The sequence below is a fragment of the Pieris brassicae genome, chromosome 2, assembly GCF_905147105.1.
Source record: "Pieris brassicae chromosome 2, ilPieBrab1.1, whole genome shotgun sequence".
Taxonomy (NCBI): Eukaryota; Metazoa; Arthropoda; class Insecta; order Lepidoptera; family Pieridae; genus Pieris; species Pieris brassicae.
In genome coordinates, this window is record NC_059666.1 from 14942413 (window position 1) to 14962068 (window position 19656).

Sequence of the window (19656 nt, forward strand, 5' to 3'; positions counted from 1 at the left end):
GAAAACACGATAACAGTGTTTCCCAACGTGTGGCCCACGCCCCACAGGGGGCTATTCAAAATTCATTTGAAAGAATTTGAATTTACTTACGTTTATCATTAACGATTTACTAGTAATTTTTTCCCAACTTTATCATTTATGTTCCTTTAGTGAACAATTCAATTATATATATAAAAATTATGTATGTTGAAGGGGGGGGGGGGAGAAGATTGTAATAGATTGTAATATTAAAAAAAACTGCTCTCTTGCCTATCTTCTTGAGCGATTCTTTAGGCAGTTTTTGCCATACACCACCACTATATGGACCAGTTACCCACTGTACTATAGAAATGGTATCAAAAAATTTTATGAACGTTATAGTCGTTGTGTGTCACTTAAAGGCGATATTGAATAAACAAATTTTCATTTATTCCATCGAAAAATATTTGTTTTCCACTAGACTACGAACTTTTCAGTCCACTTATCATTAAGCTTATTACAAGAAATAAGAGAGTTTTCTTGGCCCTTTCCGTCTGTAGTCATGCAAATATATCTTTTGAACCATATGTTGTGTTGAGTAACAAAACACTATTGATTTTATGTAATTCAAACCGTCTACTGGTCAGTTACAAGTCATTGATTATCGAAGCCCCACGGACCGAGACAAGGCTAGCGTTTCTTTAATTTAATTATACGCCTTGTGGTATTTATCAACTTTGACATTTCATTTGGGTCACAGGTTTTACTTCTAAAGACTCCGTTTGGTACGCAATATGTAGGCCTAAACCTTATAAAAAATAGGTACGGGATTGCAATAAAAATGTAGACCAAGAATCAGAGACAATTTATGTTTGAAGAACTCATCTGTCAAGTGATTTTGACAGCTGAATTATTCCCGCTTATATTTGTCTAATATTTTGCTATATCTGTTGCTTTATGGGTTAGCATATTAAATGTTAAAAACGATGCCTGGCGATGATAATTAAATAATACATACGTAAGTTTGTCTAGTCTGTGGCTAAACTAAGCATTACTCATACCTGGCGATAATCTATGTTGTCTGAATTTGTTTTTTGGAATAATGTATCCAGAATTCACAAATATTTTATCAAAACTCATACTAGTACTTATATACTATTCATATTATATCTTTTAATTAGGCTATAATAATCTTGTGCGTAATTTAAACAATATGATAATCAACAATTTTGTCTTATTTATCCAAAATATTATCTTATATAATATCACACTAAAAAAATCGATGGAGATACAACCTTTTTAGTCAGGGCCTTAGATTTTTGTATCTGTTTCATGATCATTTGTTAATGTAATAAGCAAGGAGGTGATCAGCCTTCTGTGCCTGACGCACGACGTCGACTTTTTGGGTCTAAGGCAAGCCGGTTTCCTCACGATGGTTTCCTTCACCGTTTGAGCGAATGTTAAATGCGCACATAGGCGTGGCGTAGTCGCACGCTGAAGCCACTGGGCCAACACCGCTTCGTCATATCACAATACTTCAATATTTTATCAAAGAAAAATAAAACCGTAACGCTACAACCTTTAAGGTCTGACTCTCAGATTTCTGTATCATTTGTTTTTTATAATAGGCAAGTAGGCGATCAACCTGTGCCTGATACAAGCCGTCGACTTCCTTCTAGTGTTACATGCGCATATTAAAAGTCCATGTTGGGATTCGTACCTACGACTTCAGGTATGAGAAGCGCAAGTTTCATCCATTAGACAAGGACTGCTACTTCGTGTATGAAGTAGGTATATCGCTGGATATATTCCTTAAGTATTAAGGTGCTTCATTCGACACGGTGACCGAATTATCGATTGGGGATACGACACCGGATAGTCAATGACCCCAATCATTGATTTTGTGTGACAAATTTTAATTTTCGTTACAGTCAGTTTGTCTCGATTAGTTTAGTTTGATAGAGGAAAACCAAGTATAATATATGTGAGGTGTCATGTTACTTCGCGATATTTTACGATGACTTTAGGCGTTACTGTCCATTTGTATATCAAAGCCACTTTATTCCGAATTTTAATGAAGACATAATTCGGTAGAGAGATATATTCTGAGATGCTTCACGATCTTAATGTAAAATATGAAAAAAAAATGACATTTGTATAAATTCTTTTTGGCTGTAGAAAAATTGTATTTGGCAAGGTTTTAGTAATGTCTCAACATATATATCAATGCTCACTGGACTGGACTGGACTTAATATTATCTTACAAATTATAAAGATTTTATGAAGCTGTAATACGGTGTTGCGCTCGTTGAACTCGTTTGTATGTAACTATAATGTTCAGAAATGTTTTTAATATTAATATTGGCAATTCAATGCATTCGTAAAGAATCAGTTTTAACTTCATAAAATTCAACTTTCGATACTATGAAAGGGTATCTACATTCTTATTAAAATTAAACTTGGAACGAATAAAAAAATTAATTCACCTATCACTATCAATGAAATTGCCAGATTAAAAAGCAACTGGCCGTAAAATTCAAAAGGACTCATAAAAAGAATACAGAATAAAAAAATTAAATTCAAAAAAGGAATTCCCAGCTGCCATCGTTACGCGGCTTCGCTTGTGGGAGTGAGAGGACAATAGGCCACGTGAATTCGTGCGAGAGAGACGGCAACAGGGATTATAGAATGCTATAGGATTATTTTCTCGCATTAAACGTGTATCGGCGTTTAGGTCTAATGGTGTACATTTTGTTTACTGATTTACTGAAATTTATAGGTCGGAATGTTGAATCTATTGAACTTGATTGAAAAGCCGAGGTTTCATTTCAGCTTTGGATTTCATCGAAACATTTATTGAGACATTTTCTTTACAATACAATGTCGTCAACCCATGATCTAGCTTAAGCAGTTTATTAACCCTTATTATTTTAATATTGAACATGACGGCGTATATTCTTAGGATATTTCTACAAATATCTGTGGCATAGAGTTTCCTTACACCTTTCTACTTTACTAGATATAGTCTAAGGATCGGCTTGTCTTTGTTGATATTTTCCTTATTTACTATACTTGTTTAATTTATTTGCAAAAACTATATACTTTTTACAAAATAATAATCATAATTACTATCGAACTATAATAACGTAGCAGTGTTGTCACTGTCCGAATTTACTTTAATTTACGGTAAAAGTGAGGTTCAGAAACGAGGCTTAGCAACTATGAGTCACGTACGTAATAAAATGAATTGCGCACACATATAACATAGTAAGAGTAAGTTTGACTTTTGAGGCTGAAACTGCTCGGTGAAAAGGTTTCTAAAAATATCAATAAATGTAAAAAGTGAACATCAAACTTTACTAATTAAAACAACTAACAAGCTACTGGCAGCCCCGGGGGGTTGGGAGACCTGGGGGTAGATAAGCGGCTTACAGCGGCCCTGTTTTGATTATTTCCAAGGATGTCTTCTTGCTTCGTAAATTATGCAACGCTCTGTGTTGCTATTTTAATGTAAATTCTACTAAATGGTAGTTTTTGTTGTCGAAGCGTGTCACATATACATATCTACATTAATCTTTATATAATAATATATATTAAAATCGGTTATTTATTTTTGTATGTTTTTCGGTATTACATTACTTTGTAAACGCTATTAAATGTTAAAATAACTGTTATCATTATCGAATAATTCGAAACGAAAATTCATCTCGACATTGTTGGCGATTGTCAAATTTCAATTACCATCCCTCTTTTTCTTATAAAGATTAATCCGTTTCTAAGAATTTTTTCAATTATTCTTCTGATGTTTTCCTTGAGGGATATTGTTTTTACAATTTATTTCGTCCACCTTGCCTCACAGAGCGAGCATTATGTATACTAATATTATGAAGAGGAAACATTTGTGTTTTAGTGGACCGATTTTAAAAATTCTTTCATCATTAGAAAGCTGGATCTTCCCTGACTGACATAAACTATATAACATTAAAAAAATAGGGATCTCCAACAAAAATGCAAAAATATAACCCAAGATGTGAAAAAAATATCAATAAAAATATGCCATCGCATGCGCTGTGGAAACTATTGATGATAAAAAATTGTTGTACAGTATTATAGAACGTAACAATATCTACAAAAATAATATTTTACCCATGGACAATTGTATGTTGGCCAGTTCCGAGTCGGAACTTAAATCAAATATAACTTAAATGAAAACTAAATAAAATAAAACTTTTATGATAACAAAAATAAATCTATAGTCCAACTTAGCAGACTTTCCACTACTACGAGATCGGTATCTAGGCTAGTAATATATAATTGGTATGTTTAATTTATACCTAACTACTTAATCTTACATTTCGTCTTAGTACACTAATGATAATTAAAAAACGTAATCACTGTCAGTAACATGTGTTATGTTTCCGTTAAGCTAAAATGAGTGAATAATGAAATTAATCTTACCTTGAGGAAATCCAACAGCTTCAAGCCCGTGATGCGACAGTCCGAACGGCCCTAAGCCGCCTAGAGGTCCCGGTCCCATGCCCATATGATGCGCACTAGAATGGTGCGCATAGGGATTTTGGGACAAAGGCGAGGGCTGCTTCAGGTAGTGGAAATAGTGGTGTAACGGTGTGGTCGAGTGGTGCGCTTGGGGAGCCGCCGGAGTAGCTGTAGGCCCACTGGCGGACGAATTCGTTAAAAGCGCCATCTCGTATCCCTTTCCGAAACTAGTCACCGGGTTGCACGTTTTCTCGTGTGCATTTTTGGTAGTTTTAAGTCTAATTTTTAATAGATATTTCTTTCCGTAGGCACATTTTGATGGTTACCTGAAATGGGAAAGTTTAATATTACATACTAGTACATAACCTATAATAATTGATATATACAACTCCTTAAGGTATGATAATCTTGGGACGTTAAGGTATAATTTTAATCAAGTGTATTTAGTCATATAATGTAGCCACATAACTTGACCGCACCATCTAGCCATAAAAACATTTTAGCGTCAATGTCACAAGGTGCAGTCATAAATTAGCAATATTTTATATTTTATAATTAATTTTCATTCATAATAATTACATAACGGATTGGTGTAGTGTAAAATTCAAAGTAATTAATATTAATGCTATTTTAGTTTGACATTGATTAGACGTGTAAAAGTAATAGCATACGATTTAACGGTACAAAGAAGTCAAGAGCTCGCTACTAATATGTGAATAAATGCATTAAAAGCAAGTTATTACAAAATAATTGCCGTATCGTTTGCAACGTTGCAATAGCAAAACGTTTATTTCCGCTCAGTGCATCTAAATAGAATCGATCGAGCAATAATAGCGTTCATATTTTTATTATAACTTATTTAACAATTACACAAAGAAAGGGCAATTTTCTGCGCGATTGCAACACCCAGTTGAAACGTCAAATGGAACGCCTTTCAAATTTGTTACGGCCGTTCGGGATTCGAATTGCAGATTTTTTTTGCGTCCTCGACGTAGGTACATGTTTACAGACATTTTGTCACGTTTGTTTTTTTTACCTGTGTTACCTGCAAATCGAGGGGGCTATGATATCTATTGTTCGATTTGTGCGATGACGTGTAATGCTCAAGTTTTATGAAATTGTAGGATATATGTCTAGGATTGATTCTCCTCTTATTACAGTATTTTTATTATTTGAATACAGATTAGTATTTATTATTAATAAAGCTATTGGTATGTTATATATTTTGCTAAGTTTAAAGTACTTATCTAAAATATATTAAATCACTTGTATGTTACATAATATACGGAAAGAGAAGTGTTGGATTTGTAGTCTAAAATGAAATCTTTAGTTCTTCAAAAAACACTTAGCAGGGTGGCTGTCATTGTAGTTGCAATCAAAATAATAACAGCGGCATTGACAGACCTATCGTGGAATATGGTTAAAAGTAGTATTAAGAATATCAATAGCGCAAAATCACCGGCATTTTACTTGAAACTGGCATAAAGTTAAACTATTTAAACAAGGTTAAATGTATTGAATATTTATTTTCCCTTTTGTACATGTTGAACCCTTTTGTAGGTAAATATGATGTATTCCATCTTCCATTTGTCCAATCCATTGTTTGCTATTATATATAATTTTTGTTAGTTGTAGGATTACAAAATAAATTACTTGCGTGAAACAAATGTGCACAGTTATATGAAAAAAAATAAGATAAATAACACGCCAATTCCTTCAGACTCTAACTCAATATCACTTTAAAGCATTTCCATTTCGCCATATTCAATTCACTACCGAAGATGAAAAAGACAATGTCGCTTTCAACACTGTCGCTTTCTTTAAGACTTCTCCGAAACCCGTACCACCTTTTAATCTGTCAACAAAAGATTATCCTAAAACCACAGATAAGGTATTGCTACGAACGAATATCGCCTCTATGGTACAAGACATAAGGGCATTGTTTTCACGTTTTAAAGGTAATGAAAGGATTTCTGCTTGACAGAAAGTACTCAGGGTGGCTGTAATTGTTAGTTTTTAATTTGCCGGCGGTTTTTGAGTTTACGCGTCAAAAAATTCACAAAATATTCGCAAGTTTTTGTTGTAATAAGTGAAGGTGGTCTATGGTATTCTGTGAATCTTACAATTGGTAAAGCGTTTGTTTGCTTTCACTTAAACTTGGTTTAATATATGTGTAAGACGCAATTTACTGATAGTAATATAATTTTAATGTATAATGTACACTTATAAACGTCAAAAACATAAATGTATATAGAATGCTTCAAAGTTTATATTTACTGCTAGTTCTCAAATCAAGGGCAATCTCTTTTAAATAGCCAAGTTTTTAGTTTTCACAACGTTTGTAAGGAGCTGCAACCATGTTGCACAAGACATTAGCCTATAATATTCAACAAGGAATAAATAATTTTACTTGTTGAATATCTTGTCTTGGTAACACAACCTTATGGAATATTTCCTTATAACATAGAAAATCTAGTCTTTACAACATAAATATTGTAAAACAAACCAGAAGATGATCAGGGTTCTGTTGTCATTTGCCGCCTTTTTGGGCTTATGACAGGCCCTTGCAGTTTCACGATGTTTATGTAATTACGGAAAAGGAAAGAAAATAATTAGACACGACGGACTTTTGCAAGTCTTAGCGCTAAGTTCTCGTTTGTTTACCCACGCTTAAGCAACTACTTAACCACTATGCTTGCCACCTTTATTGCTATCGTTGAGAAAATGTTTAAATACCACGTTAAATATTTCCAGCCCCAAATCATAGCGACCGTTTCGCACTCAATTTTGCACTTACCGCGTACACACCGCAAAAAGTTCCGAAAAGTATTGTGATTCGGACAAATGGTTACTCGGAAATTTCTAGAAAAAATCACTATTGTGCCGCTAATAGTGTTCAGCGGAGCGGGATTTGTCACAATGCATCCCCTATGCTCAATTATCGCGTATAATGTCTTTGTCAAAATATGGGTTGTGGGTTGCCTGTAATTAATAATATATTTGGGAGATTTTATAAATGGCTTTCAGACAAATTGGTTATATCAGTATTTTCTATTAGTTTATAGGGTCACAGTGGGTATTCAATTGTATTAAACAATTTATTAATTAAATTTGATAAATGTAATTCCAAATCTATAATTCAAGTTTTATTAATTGAGTATTTATGTGGTATTAAAACTCTTTACAGAATTTCATTACACCCAATTTTTTTTGCATTCCGATTTCAAAACTTTTCAGGAACCTCTGGTCTATCTAAAAAAAATCCCGCCAAAACCTGCCCGCGCATTTCCCGATTTGTCAGGCTGACAGCCACTGTTGCCAACTGCGCAAACATAAGACAATTACATGCGAAAAGGGCGCGAATGTTTGTTTTTCTTGTTGGCAACAATGCACTCTGTTTGCATTGGGATATTATTTATGGCTTTTCACTGCCATGACAAATAGATTTTGGAGTTATTGACACCGCGAGGGGTGCAAATGTGTTGATGGGAGTGGAAAAAATTATAAACGAAGGCATTCATTTTCTTTTAATGATAATAAAAAAATGTTTCCTAACAATATCAACTGAATAAGTTAGTTCGCATAAGCGATCTGTGTACTGTATATATCGTATCGAATTATGTATCAATGTACAACAGACACAATATAAAATTATTTAGGAACGTATCTTGTACACTGCCTGATTATTTAAAAAAAGGGAATTTAAGAAAATTTTCGTATAATAGTAGAGCCAATAAAACAAACACTTCCGATCGAAAAAAAACAGTTCCAAATCCATCGTTATGATGATATTTCCGAGGCAAAAAAATATTGTTCCCTCCCGTTGAATAGATACATTCACGAGTTACATGTATATTTATTCTGTACAAATATTGACCGAGACGATCAAACACACACAAAAAAACAGGCCCCTGTCATTCGTGAATGAATCCATTGAAATTTCTTACATTCGATGTCTCTATATATTGTGTTAAAATATTTCTTTGAGAAATAAAAATAAACACTGGTGATAACAATGTGCTTGAATCGCCTAGCTTTGCCTACTATTCGGGGTCGAAAGGTAAGAGCCACAGTATAGTACATTCAAAGACAAATATTCTTAGAGTAATACCTGGCACGGGCTTCTCGAATTGTCAATCTCCAATGTATTACAGATCACCTTGATTCTTGAAAGTGTAATGAAAAATTGTTTGGGTTGATCCCTCCTGTCTCGTTTCAACACCGTATGAGATACGGTAGATACGGCATCTATGCAAAATTTTATCAACATAACCTTTATGGAAGTTTTCCACAATCCGTTACACAAGGACTTTCTTTTGCGAATAGCGAACTGTGGAAGCCGGTGGTGATCTCCCTTAAGAGATACGACCTCCAACTATTTAAAGACTATTTAAAGGCCAGCAACAACACAACCTTTATGGGCGTCCCGAAGGCTCGTTTGCCCCCCATTATAAATTAAAAAAAGACTTTTAACGTATTTGTCTAAGCAAATGCAAAAAAAAATCTATAAAAAGAGTTTTTCAAGAAATAGTTTACAAACGCTATAAAAAAACATTTATAAAAAAATAATATATTATTACTGTTACCTAAAAAGAAAACTCCACATTTAAATTATTTCCTTCTTTATAGCTTCCCCTTACCCTCTTGTAACAGAATACACAATGCATGCCAAAAGACCCAAGAGACCAAAAACAATTAGTTGCGCATAGACTAGAGAGGATAGAGGCGTAACCTGATCTCTCATTTTGCGCGCAATCACTGACAATCATATTATTGTCTGTGTTACAGGCGAAAGCGATTTTACCTACGGTTCCTCACTATAAAATAGTATGTTAGATTGAGGCTTCCTAAACTGTTTTCGAAATGAAACCGTTTTATTTTTACCGTTAATTAATATTTGACCTAAGAAAGATATTTGTAATATAAAAATCACTCCTATGATCAAAATACAACTATCTAATTTAGATAAAGTACCAACTAATTAATGTTAAGTAAGTATTAAGGATTTTAAGCAATATGGTCAGCAACCAATGGTGTCAATTTATTTTTTAAACCTCATAATCAATTTTTAATTTTCCTCCTTTTTTAAAAACCTATGCTTATAACTTAGCCCAAACATTTCCCGCAGGGAGTACCCCAGGGGTCTGCTAATGGACCATGTTAGTTTACTGAGGATGCGGTTGCGAACAGCTAATAGATCTTTTATAGCTTCTTATTATTTATAAGCGATTTTCTCGTACATTTGATGCTTATTAAATTTCGTTTGGGGAGTGAGTCTATTATGGGAAAGTCAGTTATTAAGATCAAAAATTGAGTATCCATGCACATACGATTAATTAGTTAGATTAAATTTAGCTTAGCTTTAGATTAGGAAAAAAGGTATCTATAGAAATATATTTGAATTTTTTTTTCATTCTAAGTTGCCAGTAAAATTTTATTCTTAAAACAAAAATCATAGCGAAATATAAATTTCTTGGTAAATATTTACTTTGTCTCTGGAATAAAAATAAAATTCCTTTGTTTAAAAGTATAACGAGGATTAGAATCTATTGCATTGGCAAACCGACACAGTATTTATGCGACTCTAATAATAAGACTTAATTTTGTACCCTTCAGCGACACGTGTTCTTTGTTCCGAAAATTAATTTAGAAAATGGATATGCTATTCATGCATCAATAGCTATTTGTGGCTTCTTGTGATTAAACTGATTTATTTGTTCAGAAATGGAACGTAGAGACAAAATTTTAGAATATTTCCACTGATTCAGTAATACGAACAACCAGAACGAATTACGTCCTTCAAAAACGCAGATATTATTAAAAGATTTTTAACGCTCTCGCGTGCTTTGTGACGGTATGAGTGCCTATGAGCTGCAATATCACTTAAGATTAGATGAGCTTCCAGCCCGTTTGTCCCTTGTCTCTTGTCCCTTTTTCAATTTTAGACCAATATAATGCTGAAATAAAGTATTGTAGTAAATTAATCTTCAAAAAGACCTTCACATATTTCTATCCTACTATTACACAAAGATACATACATACAACGATTCAGTTTTTTATAAACACGGCTTAGTCAACACTTGGGTTTCAAAGAATCGTTTTCCTCTATAAATTGCCAATGCTGGGGATATTACAAACCGCGCCGGTAAACAAATCGATAAACGAGTGCGAGGTTAAGAGAGAGACGGGTATATGGGATAGGGGGAGTGGCTATCCCCGCCTTGAAGCGTACTTGTGTTCTGTTTTTAAATTAAGGGCCCAACGGGTTTTTATACGAATTTTCATTGAATGTCAACTGTCAATTAACACATAATTCTAAACTGATTACCATAGATTTCAATATTTATAAATACGGTTAAAATAAATATTAGGCGCAGGATAAAATAAGTTTGAATTTTTTTTCCATTGAATTTTTGACCTCAAGTGATATTATACTTCTACTCATAAAACGTATAAGGTCTAATAATTTTAAGGGAGATTCTACAAATATGGTTCTCGTTTCATAACATCATAAATACATTCATAAGTTAGACAAGGATGGCTGTAAGAGATCTATGCTCTATTATAGTCTATGCTGCCAAGATATTATTCGTGTCAAGATAATGTTATGGCTTCTGCGGTAGTGTTAGGATAGTTTATCCTAAGTTCCTGGAAATAGGGTTCGCAAAGCCTAAAGGAGTTGAATGTAAATTACATAACATTTCCATTTTGTTTTGACATCGTAAGCGATCGGTTATTTATAAATATGTTTTTATAGCTTCAGCGTCTGCGTAGAGTATAAGTCGGCCATTTTTGCCAAGTATCTATCAATTTTACTTAGGTAAAGTTATTAGGTTTAAACTCTATTAAAGGAATGTTGAAAAATATCTCAGAATATTAAGTACGTTTTTAGAATATTTTTTTACAATTTATTTAGGTAGACAACGATATAAAAATCTTGGTTAGTTATATTTATAGTAAATTAGCTACTTTAGACTACGATGATTACACTAAGTTTACGCTTTAATCGACTGTGTAAATATTTATAAATATTAAAAGTGGCAACCCTAGGCCCTCAACAGAATTTAATATAGGCTTCAACCTAAGTTATAATTCAAAGCGACCTATGTAATGTCCTGCCCTTTTAACATTATTCATTGCCAATCAACACGAATATTGTGGTCAGAATAACGAATATTTCGTTCTTATAGGAAATAATATTATGGAGTAAAAAAATCAGTTATTCGGCGTTCTAGGTAAAGCGTTCGATTGCGTAATCCACGGAATTGATAAGTGTGGTAGAAATCAGCAAAATAAGCGTCGCCATTTTGAACATTGAATACTCATGCCACCAACTTGAAGCACGGTTGCAGTGCATACAGCCGATCCTATTTATTTATCAAGACTATATTGAAAGCATATGAATGTTTTGTAATCTATAATAATGAAAAAAACCTGGGAATCCTGGGAAGGATCAAAAGTATATTCAACAATTGTTCCATTATCACGCTGCAGGGCAGTCGTGCACTGCGGCTTCGATTATTCGGAACGTTGGCGTTCCATTGGCTCTTGAGGTTTCTGAGGCAGCTAATTTGTATTTGTATATAAGGTTTGACATATCATGCTGTATTAAGAATAATTTTCTAAATTGAACTTTTTTAAATAGTTAATATTATTTATTAGTTTTATTTTAGCTATAGAGATTGTCCGTTACTACGTGACGAATGAAAGCGTTCAAAATTCGCTCACCTTCAATAGTTTCGAGACGTGATATTAACAATCGTTGGTTGCAATTGTATCAAAACTGTGTGTGAGGGCTATTAATTCACGCTCGATATCTATAACCAACCAGTCGTAATTACTACGAAACGTAGATTGTTATGCGCTTCATTCGATAAGTCTGTCATGTCTTCATAACCAAATCAAACCAATATTGCAACGTTTAACATGTACGGAGTCACGAATACTCTTTGATAGATAGGTATACTCACAAACATACCTTCCTACGAACCAATATTAAGATTTCACTCATGGCAAGGTTTTTATTTAATACACATTTGGGTTTGTTATTACCTAATTAAATAAAAAAAACTTCTTTAAAATGGATAAATTTAATTAAAAAATAAAATAAAGAGCTGCCTCTGTTTGTGACATTTATCAAGGATTTATATAATTTTTTTCCAGACTTGAATTATATGTATTACATATCGAAAAGGACATTTTATATAAGTACCTAAGTTCTAAAGAAATATTAAGTTCGATTAATTTTTTCCTTATACAAAAACTAGACCGCTAAAGTCTAGTTTTTGTATGGCCTCTTTAAGGGCAAATACTCTTCCATATATGTTCATACCTATATATTCATTATACCTCATCACATATTAACCGTTTTGACTACTGCAAAAAGTTATTCATTATAAGGTTGCACCGCAGCGAATAAACAAGACATAGATTCGTTCTCTTGAGAACTAACTTTTCCAGTTTCGTTACTAATAATTTAATGTATTGCACAAAAATCGATAAAATCGCAAGTGTTTAGGGAAACAGAAACATAAAGAAAAGATTCGAATTTTAAATTTCGTTTGACGTAAGCGCCCGTTGACAGTTTGTTTTTTACCGCAGGCAAGCGATGCGAACCACTACAGATAATTACCGTTATTATCCTAAAACGGGTGGTTCAAGGGGCGTCACGGGGCGTCACAAGCCCCGGGGCGCAAAAAGGGCGTATTTATTGTAATGTAACATCTGCCTGGCAAAAAATCATTGTCTGGTCTGACTCTGTTTAGGGTTCTGTATATTCTTTAATTTATTATTAACATTTGGTATAAATTTATGATTGTATCTGTATATGGTTGATTATAAAAAAAAAACAATGGCGCTATAACCTTTTAGGTCTGGGCCTCAGATTTCTGTATCTGTTTCATTATCGTTTGTGAATTGAATAGGCAAGTAGGTGATCAGCCTTCTGTGCCTGACACACTGTCGAATTTTTGAGTCTAAGGCAAGCCGGTTTCCTCACGATGTTTTCCTTCACCGTTCGAGCTAAAGTTAATTGCGTACATAGAAAGAAAATCCATTGGTGCACAACTGGGGATCGAACCTACGACCTCAGGGATGAGAGACGCACGCTGAAGCCACTAGGCCAACACTGCTCTACAAATTGATTGATTGTTAAATATTCCTTCTTATATTTCTAACTGTAATAGGTTCAAAATGATTCACACTATTCGAAAACGTCAATCGAACTTAAATCATTTCAAGAGCAACCAAACCATATTTTCTGTACGAAGTTTGACAACGCTCAAGTCAAGATCATGACTTACGTTTTACAATATCGATCTTAGAAACTAAGGTCTCTTTCCTTTATTTACATTATCAACTACGTTTTCCACGGGGTATCAATAAAAAATAGCATAGAGAAAGCGCGATGACAAATAAACGAAATTTATGTCAAGTTCATTGATTTAAATTTGTATTTTTTTACTTTACTTATTGAGTAAAGAAATGTCAAAATGCACTTCAAACATTATGCATAGAACTCAGCTTTGATTTGCCCGGATTTACAACGACCACTAGTTAGACCTTGACGTGTTTAAGCTATCGTGGACAATGCTTAGGAGTATTCAGAATATCCACAAAGCATAACCTGCATGAGCATCACATTTACACCCTTACGTATCACATTTACACTTCCACCATTACACTGCAGATAAATTAACCTATTTGTATTTATTTTAATTGTATTTTTTATTTATAATTAATTAGCTGTAGGAAATAAATAAAAGTAATTTCTAATAAGTACTACTCCAAAAGCGTTTGATAGACGATATTAAGATATACTGCTTATATAATGAATATAATAATACATATATAAATGTGACATAATTTGTTATATATAATTTATGTAGTAGTATGATTTAAACTATTATTTATATAATAAATTTGTGAAAATTTCGAGTTAAAATTTTGAGGTTAAAAAATCCCGTTTGTTCAAATGAAAGTTCAAAGTCACTATCAGTGATTATGTTTATGCGTAACGCAGTACTTTTAAAATTTCAGTGGTAAAAATAGCGGTTTAGAAAGGTCAAAATGACGTTTTAACCACACATCTAATACATTTGTAATTAATTTTTAAATTGGATAAAATTAGCTTATGTTAGATGTACTAGTGTTTGTATTTTGATATTAACATTTCTCTTCATTACTAGCAATTACTTAAACTGTGGTTAACACAAAAAGAATGCTGAGTCAGCAATTTTGAATCCAATTAGGGCCGTATATACAATATTACTTACGTAAGATAAGTCAAAAGAATATTCATCATGTGTTTGCCTTACCCAGCACTTAACTTATGTTAATTCTAGACTAACCGACTTACTCATGAAAGAAGAACCATGTCCCCGATGCTTCCCGCCTCCGTTGCTAACTTTAATTTAGATAAAATTTTATAATTGTACCTGTTTACTATAAAAACCCATCTCTTCATAGCGTAACATATGTTTTTGTTAAATAAAATAAAATTATCTATTAGCAATGATAAGATACATTTTATCAATAATTGAAAAGTACAAAAGTTATTTGTTGGTCACCTGACATTCAAAATAATTTGATAGAGACGAAACACACACTGATCTTAATAAGGTTGCGTGCGGAAAGCCATAAACCCAAAAAGTAGACGGTGAGTATCAGGCTCATCACACTAATCACTAAAAGCTCTGAATCAAAAACAAATGATCACGACACGATATATAGACCTTAATTTTAGCGTCACTAAAGTTGTAATCCACTACATAGATGACAAGACAAATAGTTCATACACATATCATACGTTCAGTAATTCTAGTTTTTTCTTCCAGAAATTGATTTTGCATTATAAAAATCCTTGCGAATTCATTTAAATTATATTAATGACGAAGATAACATACCTGACAAAAGGAAATCATTCATTATATTTTATCAATATCGTAGATAAAAACCTTTGTCTAATGATAGTGTTATTAGGAAAATTTTCGGGTCTTAATTCCATTGTTACAAATGTTTCAAATTACATTTTATTATCTCCCTGTTAATAATAAAATCTACTTTAATTTTCACGGTAACATGAAAATAATAATTGTTTTTAAATCTAAATAAAAATCATTATTAATTTTACAGGCGCCACAGGCCACAGGACCTTGGCCTATAAGACCCTCCAGAGGGTCCCACGATTAAATAACATTATTAAATCAATAGGAGGGCAACTGGCGGCCTTATCGCGTTCGAGCGATCTCTTCCAGGCAACCACTTATAGCTCTGTTTAATAATTTAAGTTACTTTAATTTTTATGGTGGTATTAAAATAACACCACAATTGTTTTTGTATCTAAATAAAAATCATTATACAGCACATAGAACCTTGACCCGTGAGAACCTCCAGTGGAATTATGCATAATTTTGTGTTGCATACAATAAATTAAATATATATTTAAAATCATCTAAGGCAAATATAAAACACGAAAACAATTACAAATCCTTCCATCTTTCCTATCATTTATTATCGCGAGACATTGAGCAAGTTTTATCAGTGTCGCAATTACAGAAATTTAAAGTTGATAAACCAATAACAAGCATAATTCGACTATATTGCCAGATTATTATATTATCCTGAGATTATCCTTAAATAAACCAGATTTTAGTTTTTACGATATTTATTATTAGTGCCAGCTCTATCGGTAGCAGTTTCTTTTAACTTTATTGTTAATGTCAATTGTCAACTCGTATGTTTAAATGACAAAAATCGGAAACACGTAACAATTGTAAAAATTCAGTTAAAACAAATTATTCTAGCTTTCTTATTATAATACAAATAAAGTAATTTTATTATGAATATCGTAGTCTAATTAATTTGTTTACGTTTTTGCAATATTCATAATCGATATTGCTATCAATGTATGAAATTATAATTTATGAGAAAATTATCATATAATAAATTATCAATTATAACTGATTTAATTATTCACAATTGGATACGTTTAACAAAATTAATTAGGTACCCAAATCGAGTTAACTCCAACGAGATTTTTACATTAGACTATTATTTTTGCGTAAGCATCTCTTGCCTATATTACAGCTGGGAACATAGAACGTATAAGACACAAATAGCACAGATTAGGAAAATTTTGGACATTTTCTCACGTACGGGGATGATAGTTTTTTGACGTTTCTAATTGATGATTCCTGATTAATGCGTCCTATACTTAGTATAACGAAGATACATAATACCGAAGTATTTGCTATCTATAACGAAATATACTTACTGTAAATATGAAATATGACGTGATATTCATTAGTCTAACAAACAGTTAATTAGACGAATGTGGCATATCATTATTAGAATAATCCAGTGGCACTAATAAGCTGTAGTAGTCTTAGCAGCAGATATAATAATATATGGAGATATATTATATATAGAGCAGTATTGACCTAGTGGCTTTAGAGTGCAACTCTTATCTCTCGAGGTTGTAGGTTCGATGCCCGGCTGTGAACCAATTTCTTCTATATGCGCATTAAACGCTCGCTCGAACGGTGCAACATCGTGAGGTACCGGTTTGCCATTAACCCAAAAAGTCGACGGCTTGTGTCAGGCGCATGTCTGACTATTAGAGATTAAATGATCATGAAACATGTACAGAAATCTGAGGCCCAGACCTAAAAAGGCGCCTGTGATTTTTATTTTATGTAGGTATATATTTTATTCCTTACTTTATATAGCCCAGTTTAATATCAAGATTTCAGCTGAACTATGAAACTTGTAGGAACTTCGTTATTTAAAAGGGTAGTCGAGGGGTGTAAGGCAAGGCGTGTCTCGACCACGCCCTCGCGCCCCCTGCATACTGTTAGATATTAACATAAATGTTAAGGTTTGATTGCGGATGTTTGGCGGGTTAGGTATTTTATATATTATAAAGTAATTCATGAGAATAATATATACTAAATGTATATATTTCATTTGAAAGTGAATGTGTGTTATATGTTTGTTAACACGTAATAATAAACATATTATACGTATGCCTTTAGATATAATTACATGGTAACAATTTTTAAAATAAATATGAAATTCGTTAAAAAATACATGAACAACGTTATTCACTTTAAATTTAGGCTTACACTAATCGGATTAACTATAATTAACAAATTTTGAGATGCTTATACAATACCCGAAACAAAGTATTAAAAATGATCCTATTCCAAGAACCCGTCTACCTACTAGGAAACCGTTTATGTCTTAATTAGCTACTAGTACGGGATTGGTTTTATACTGACTTCTATAACTGCGACAATTCGCTTGCTGTAAACTCTTTCTATCCAACACTATCCAACACACATAATCATTTTGTATACATAAACAAAATAATAGCTTACATCTTTAACTAAGTTACTGTCATCAGCAAAAAAGATTTACATTTAAGCATAGAGATTTACGATTTTTTTATGTGACAGAAGGAAATCGAAATCACTTTGTAATAAGTGATATGAGCGACGCTGAGGGCTGGCGTGTGTCTTGCCGACCTTTCAGGGAATTTCAGCGCTTAATATGAAGTATATTTAAGGTCAAACTGATTTTATAAATTATATTTCACTGCTATTAAAGCTTGATTAAAAATATAGCCGGATATCATATATAAGAAGGTTATCCTACCAAAGAACAATCTGTTATATAGGTATTAAGTAATACCTTATAAGGTTCGGGCCAAAACAAATGTTGTTTCGGTGCTTTATCCGACGCGCCAGAAACAGGACTGTACTTAGACAGCGAAAAAGGGATTTTTTTACGATAAAGACATTTTAATGGATTAACTACTGGCTTATTGAAAACTTCATTAAAATCTGTAGCGCCATTTAGCTAAAAATATTATTCTTTCACAGTATTAACCGGCTTGAAGTATGTTGTAATAAAATACAAGAATGGTTGAGCATTACTTTGCTATTTCTAATCCCTAGATTATACAACTTGTATAATAAATATACTTAGTTGTATAATTATACACAATAATAATTATATATCAGAGTTAGGAATTACATTTAATAATGATTCAAAGAAAAATATGATAACAATTTAAAAATATTATCCGAACGGTAGAACGCTCACCTGAATAGATAACTTATCAAAAGATTAACAGGTATTTAGTCTATCGATAAATTACTGTACATAAAATGAAGTTATTATACTATTACAAACTCCCGGCGTTGGCTGTAGGCCTATAACCAATTTATACTTGATTAAAGTTATATATATATATATATATATATATATATATATAAGTTATAATTTAAAATTAGGCAAAAATCGGTCAAAATATTAATTTTAGCTATTATAAGAGTAAAGGGGAATTATTTCTATTTAAAACCGCGCTAAAAGATTTATTTTTAAAATTAAAGTCTGTTTTTAGTCCTTAAACAAATCTGGATTAATGAGTCGTTTGCTACAAGACACAAAATCAATTATTCAGTTATGACTTTACTAACTGTATGTCTAAAAAGTGGATGGGCTAACTATAAATATATCTAAGCCTGTTAACATATAATATTTAGGCCTACTCGGTCACGGCAAACTTTTAAATCCTTACTTACTTTTTTAGCTTTGCCATTTGAGTATTATATTTACACTGAATATATAAACTATTTTATATAATTGTACTGTCATTTAAAAATTTAGAATACAGCGTAAATAAACATTATTACTAAGATTTGAAACAATTTTATAATATTTGATACAAATTAGGTTTACAAAACATTTTGGGCTGTACGATTGTTTATATCGTTACAATTGCTATCCCTAAGTGAATAAAAATGAAGTAAACATCAAAATTAAGAGGGTAGAAACACTGATTAATAATAACCTACACTGACCATAACAAACAAATGTCAAATGCAATAATCAAAATGTTTTAAAATCCTTCAAACTCAAACAATATGTGAAAACTTACCGAGACCACCAAAATCCAAAAGCACCACACAAAAAAACTTTGCACTCTCAGAGTGATCGATTTCACCAACACGTTACAAATACGTCCTATCTTATCGAAACTCACAATTTCCAAAATTCGTAATTACACTGTCCTTGAGCGCGAAACGAGCTGTCAAATTTTATACAAAATTTATTATCTATGATTAAATTCGTTGTCTGTACAGGCCACTGTTCAACATTCGATATTCGAAATGTTCTATGGACACTAGAGCGCTC

General features: G+C 32.5%; 1 protein-coding gene across 1 annotated transcript in view; it reads right to left on the reverse strand.

The window, feature by feature from the left end:
• The window catches only part of LOC123720649 (homeobox protein OTX1), a 39443-nt gene extending 19787 nt beyond the window's left edge, over positions 1-19656 (reverse strand). Inside the window, exons 1-2 of the mRNA XM_045677348.1 lie at positions 19400-19656; positions 4417-4781 (exon numbers count right to left, since the gene is read on the reverse strand). Of these exons, the coding sequence (XP_045533304.1) occupies positions 4417-4663 (247 nt within the window). The 5' untranslated portion in view covers positions 4664-4781; positions 19400-19656. The remainder of the gene's footprint in view (positions 1-4416; positions 4782-19399) is intronic.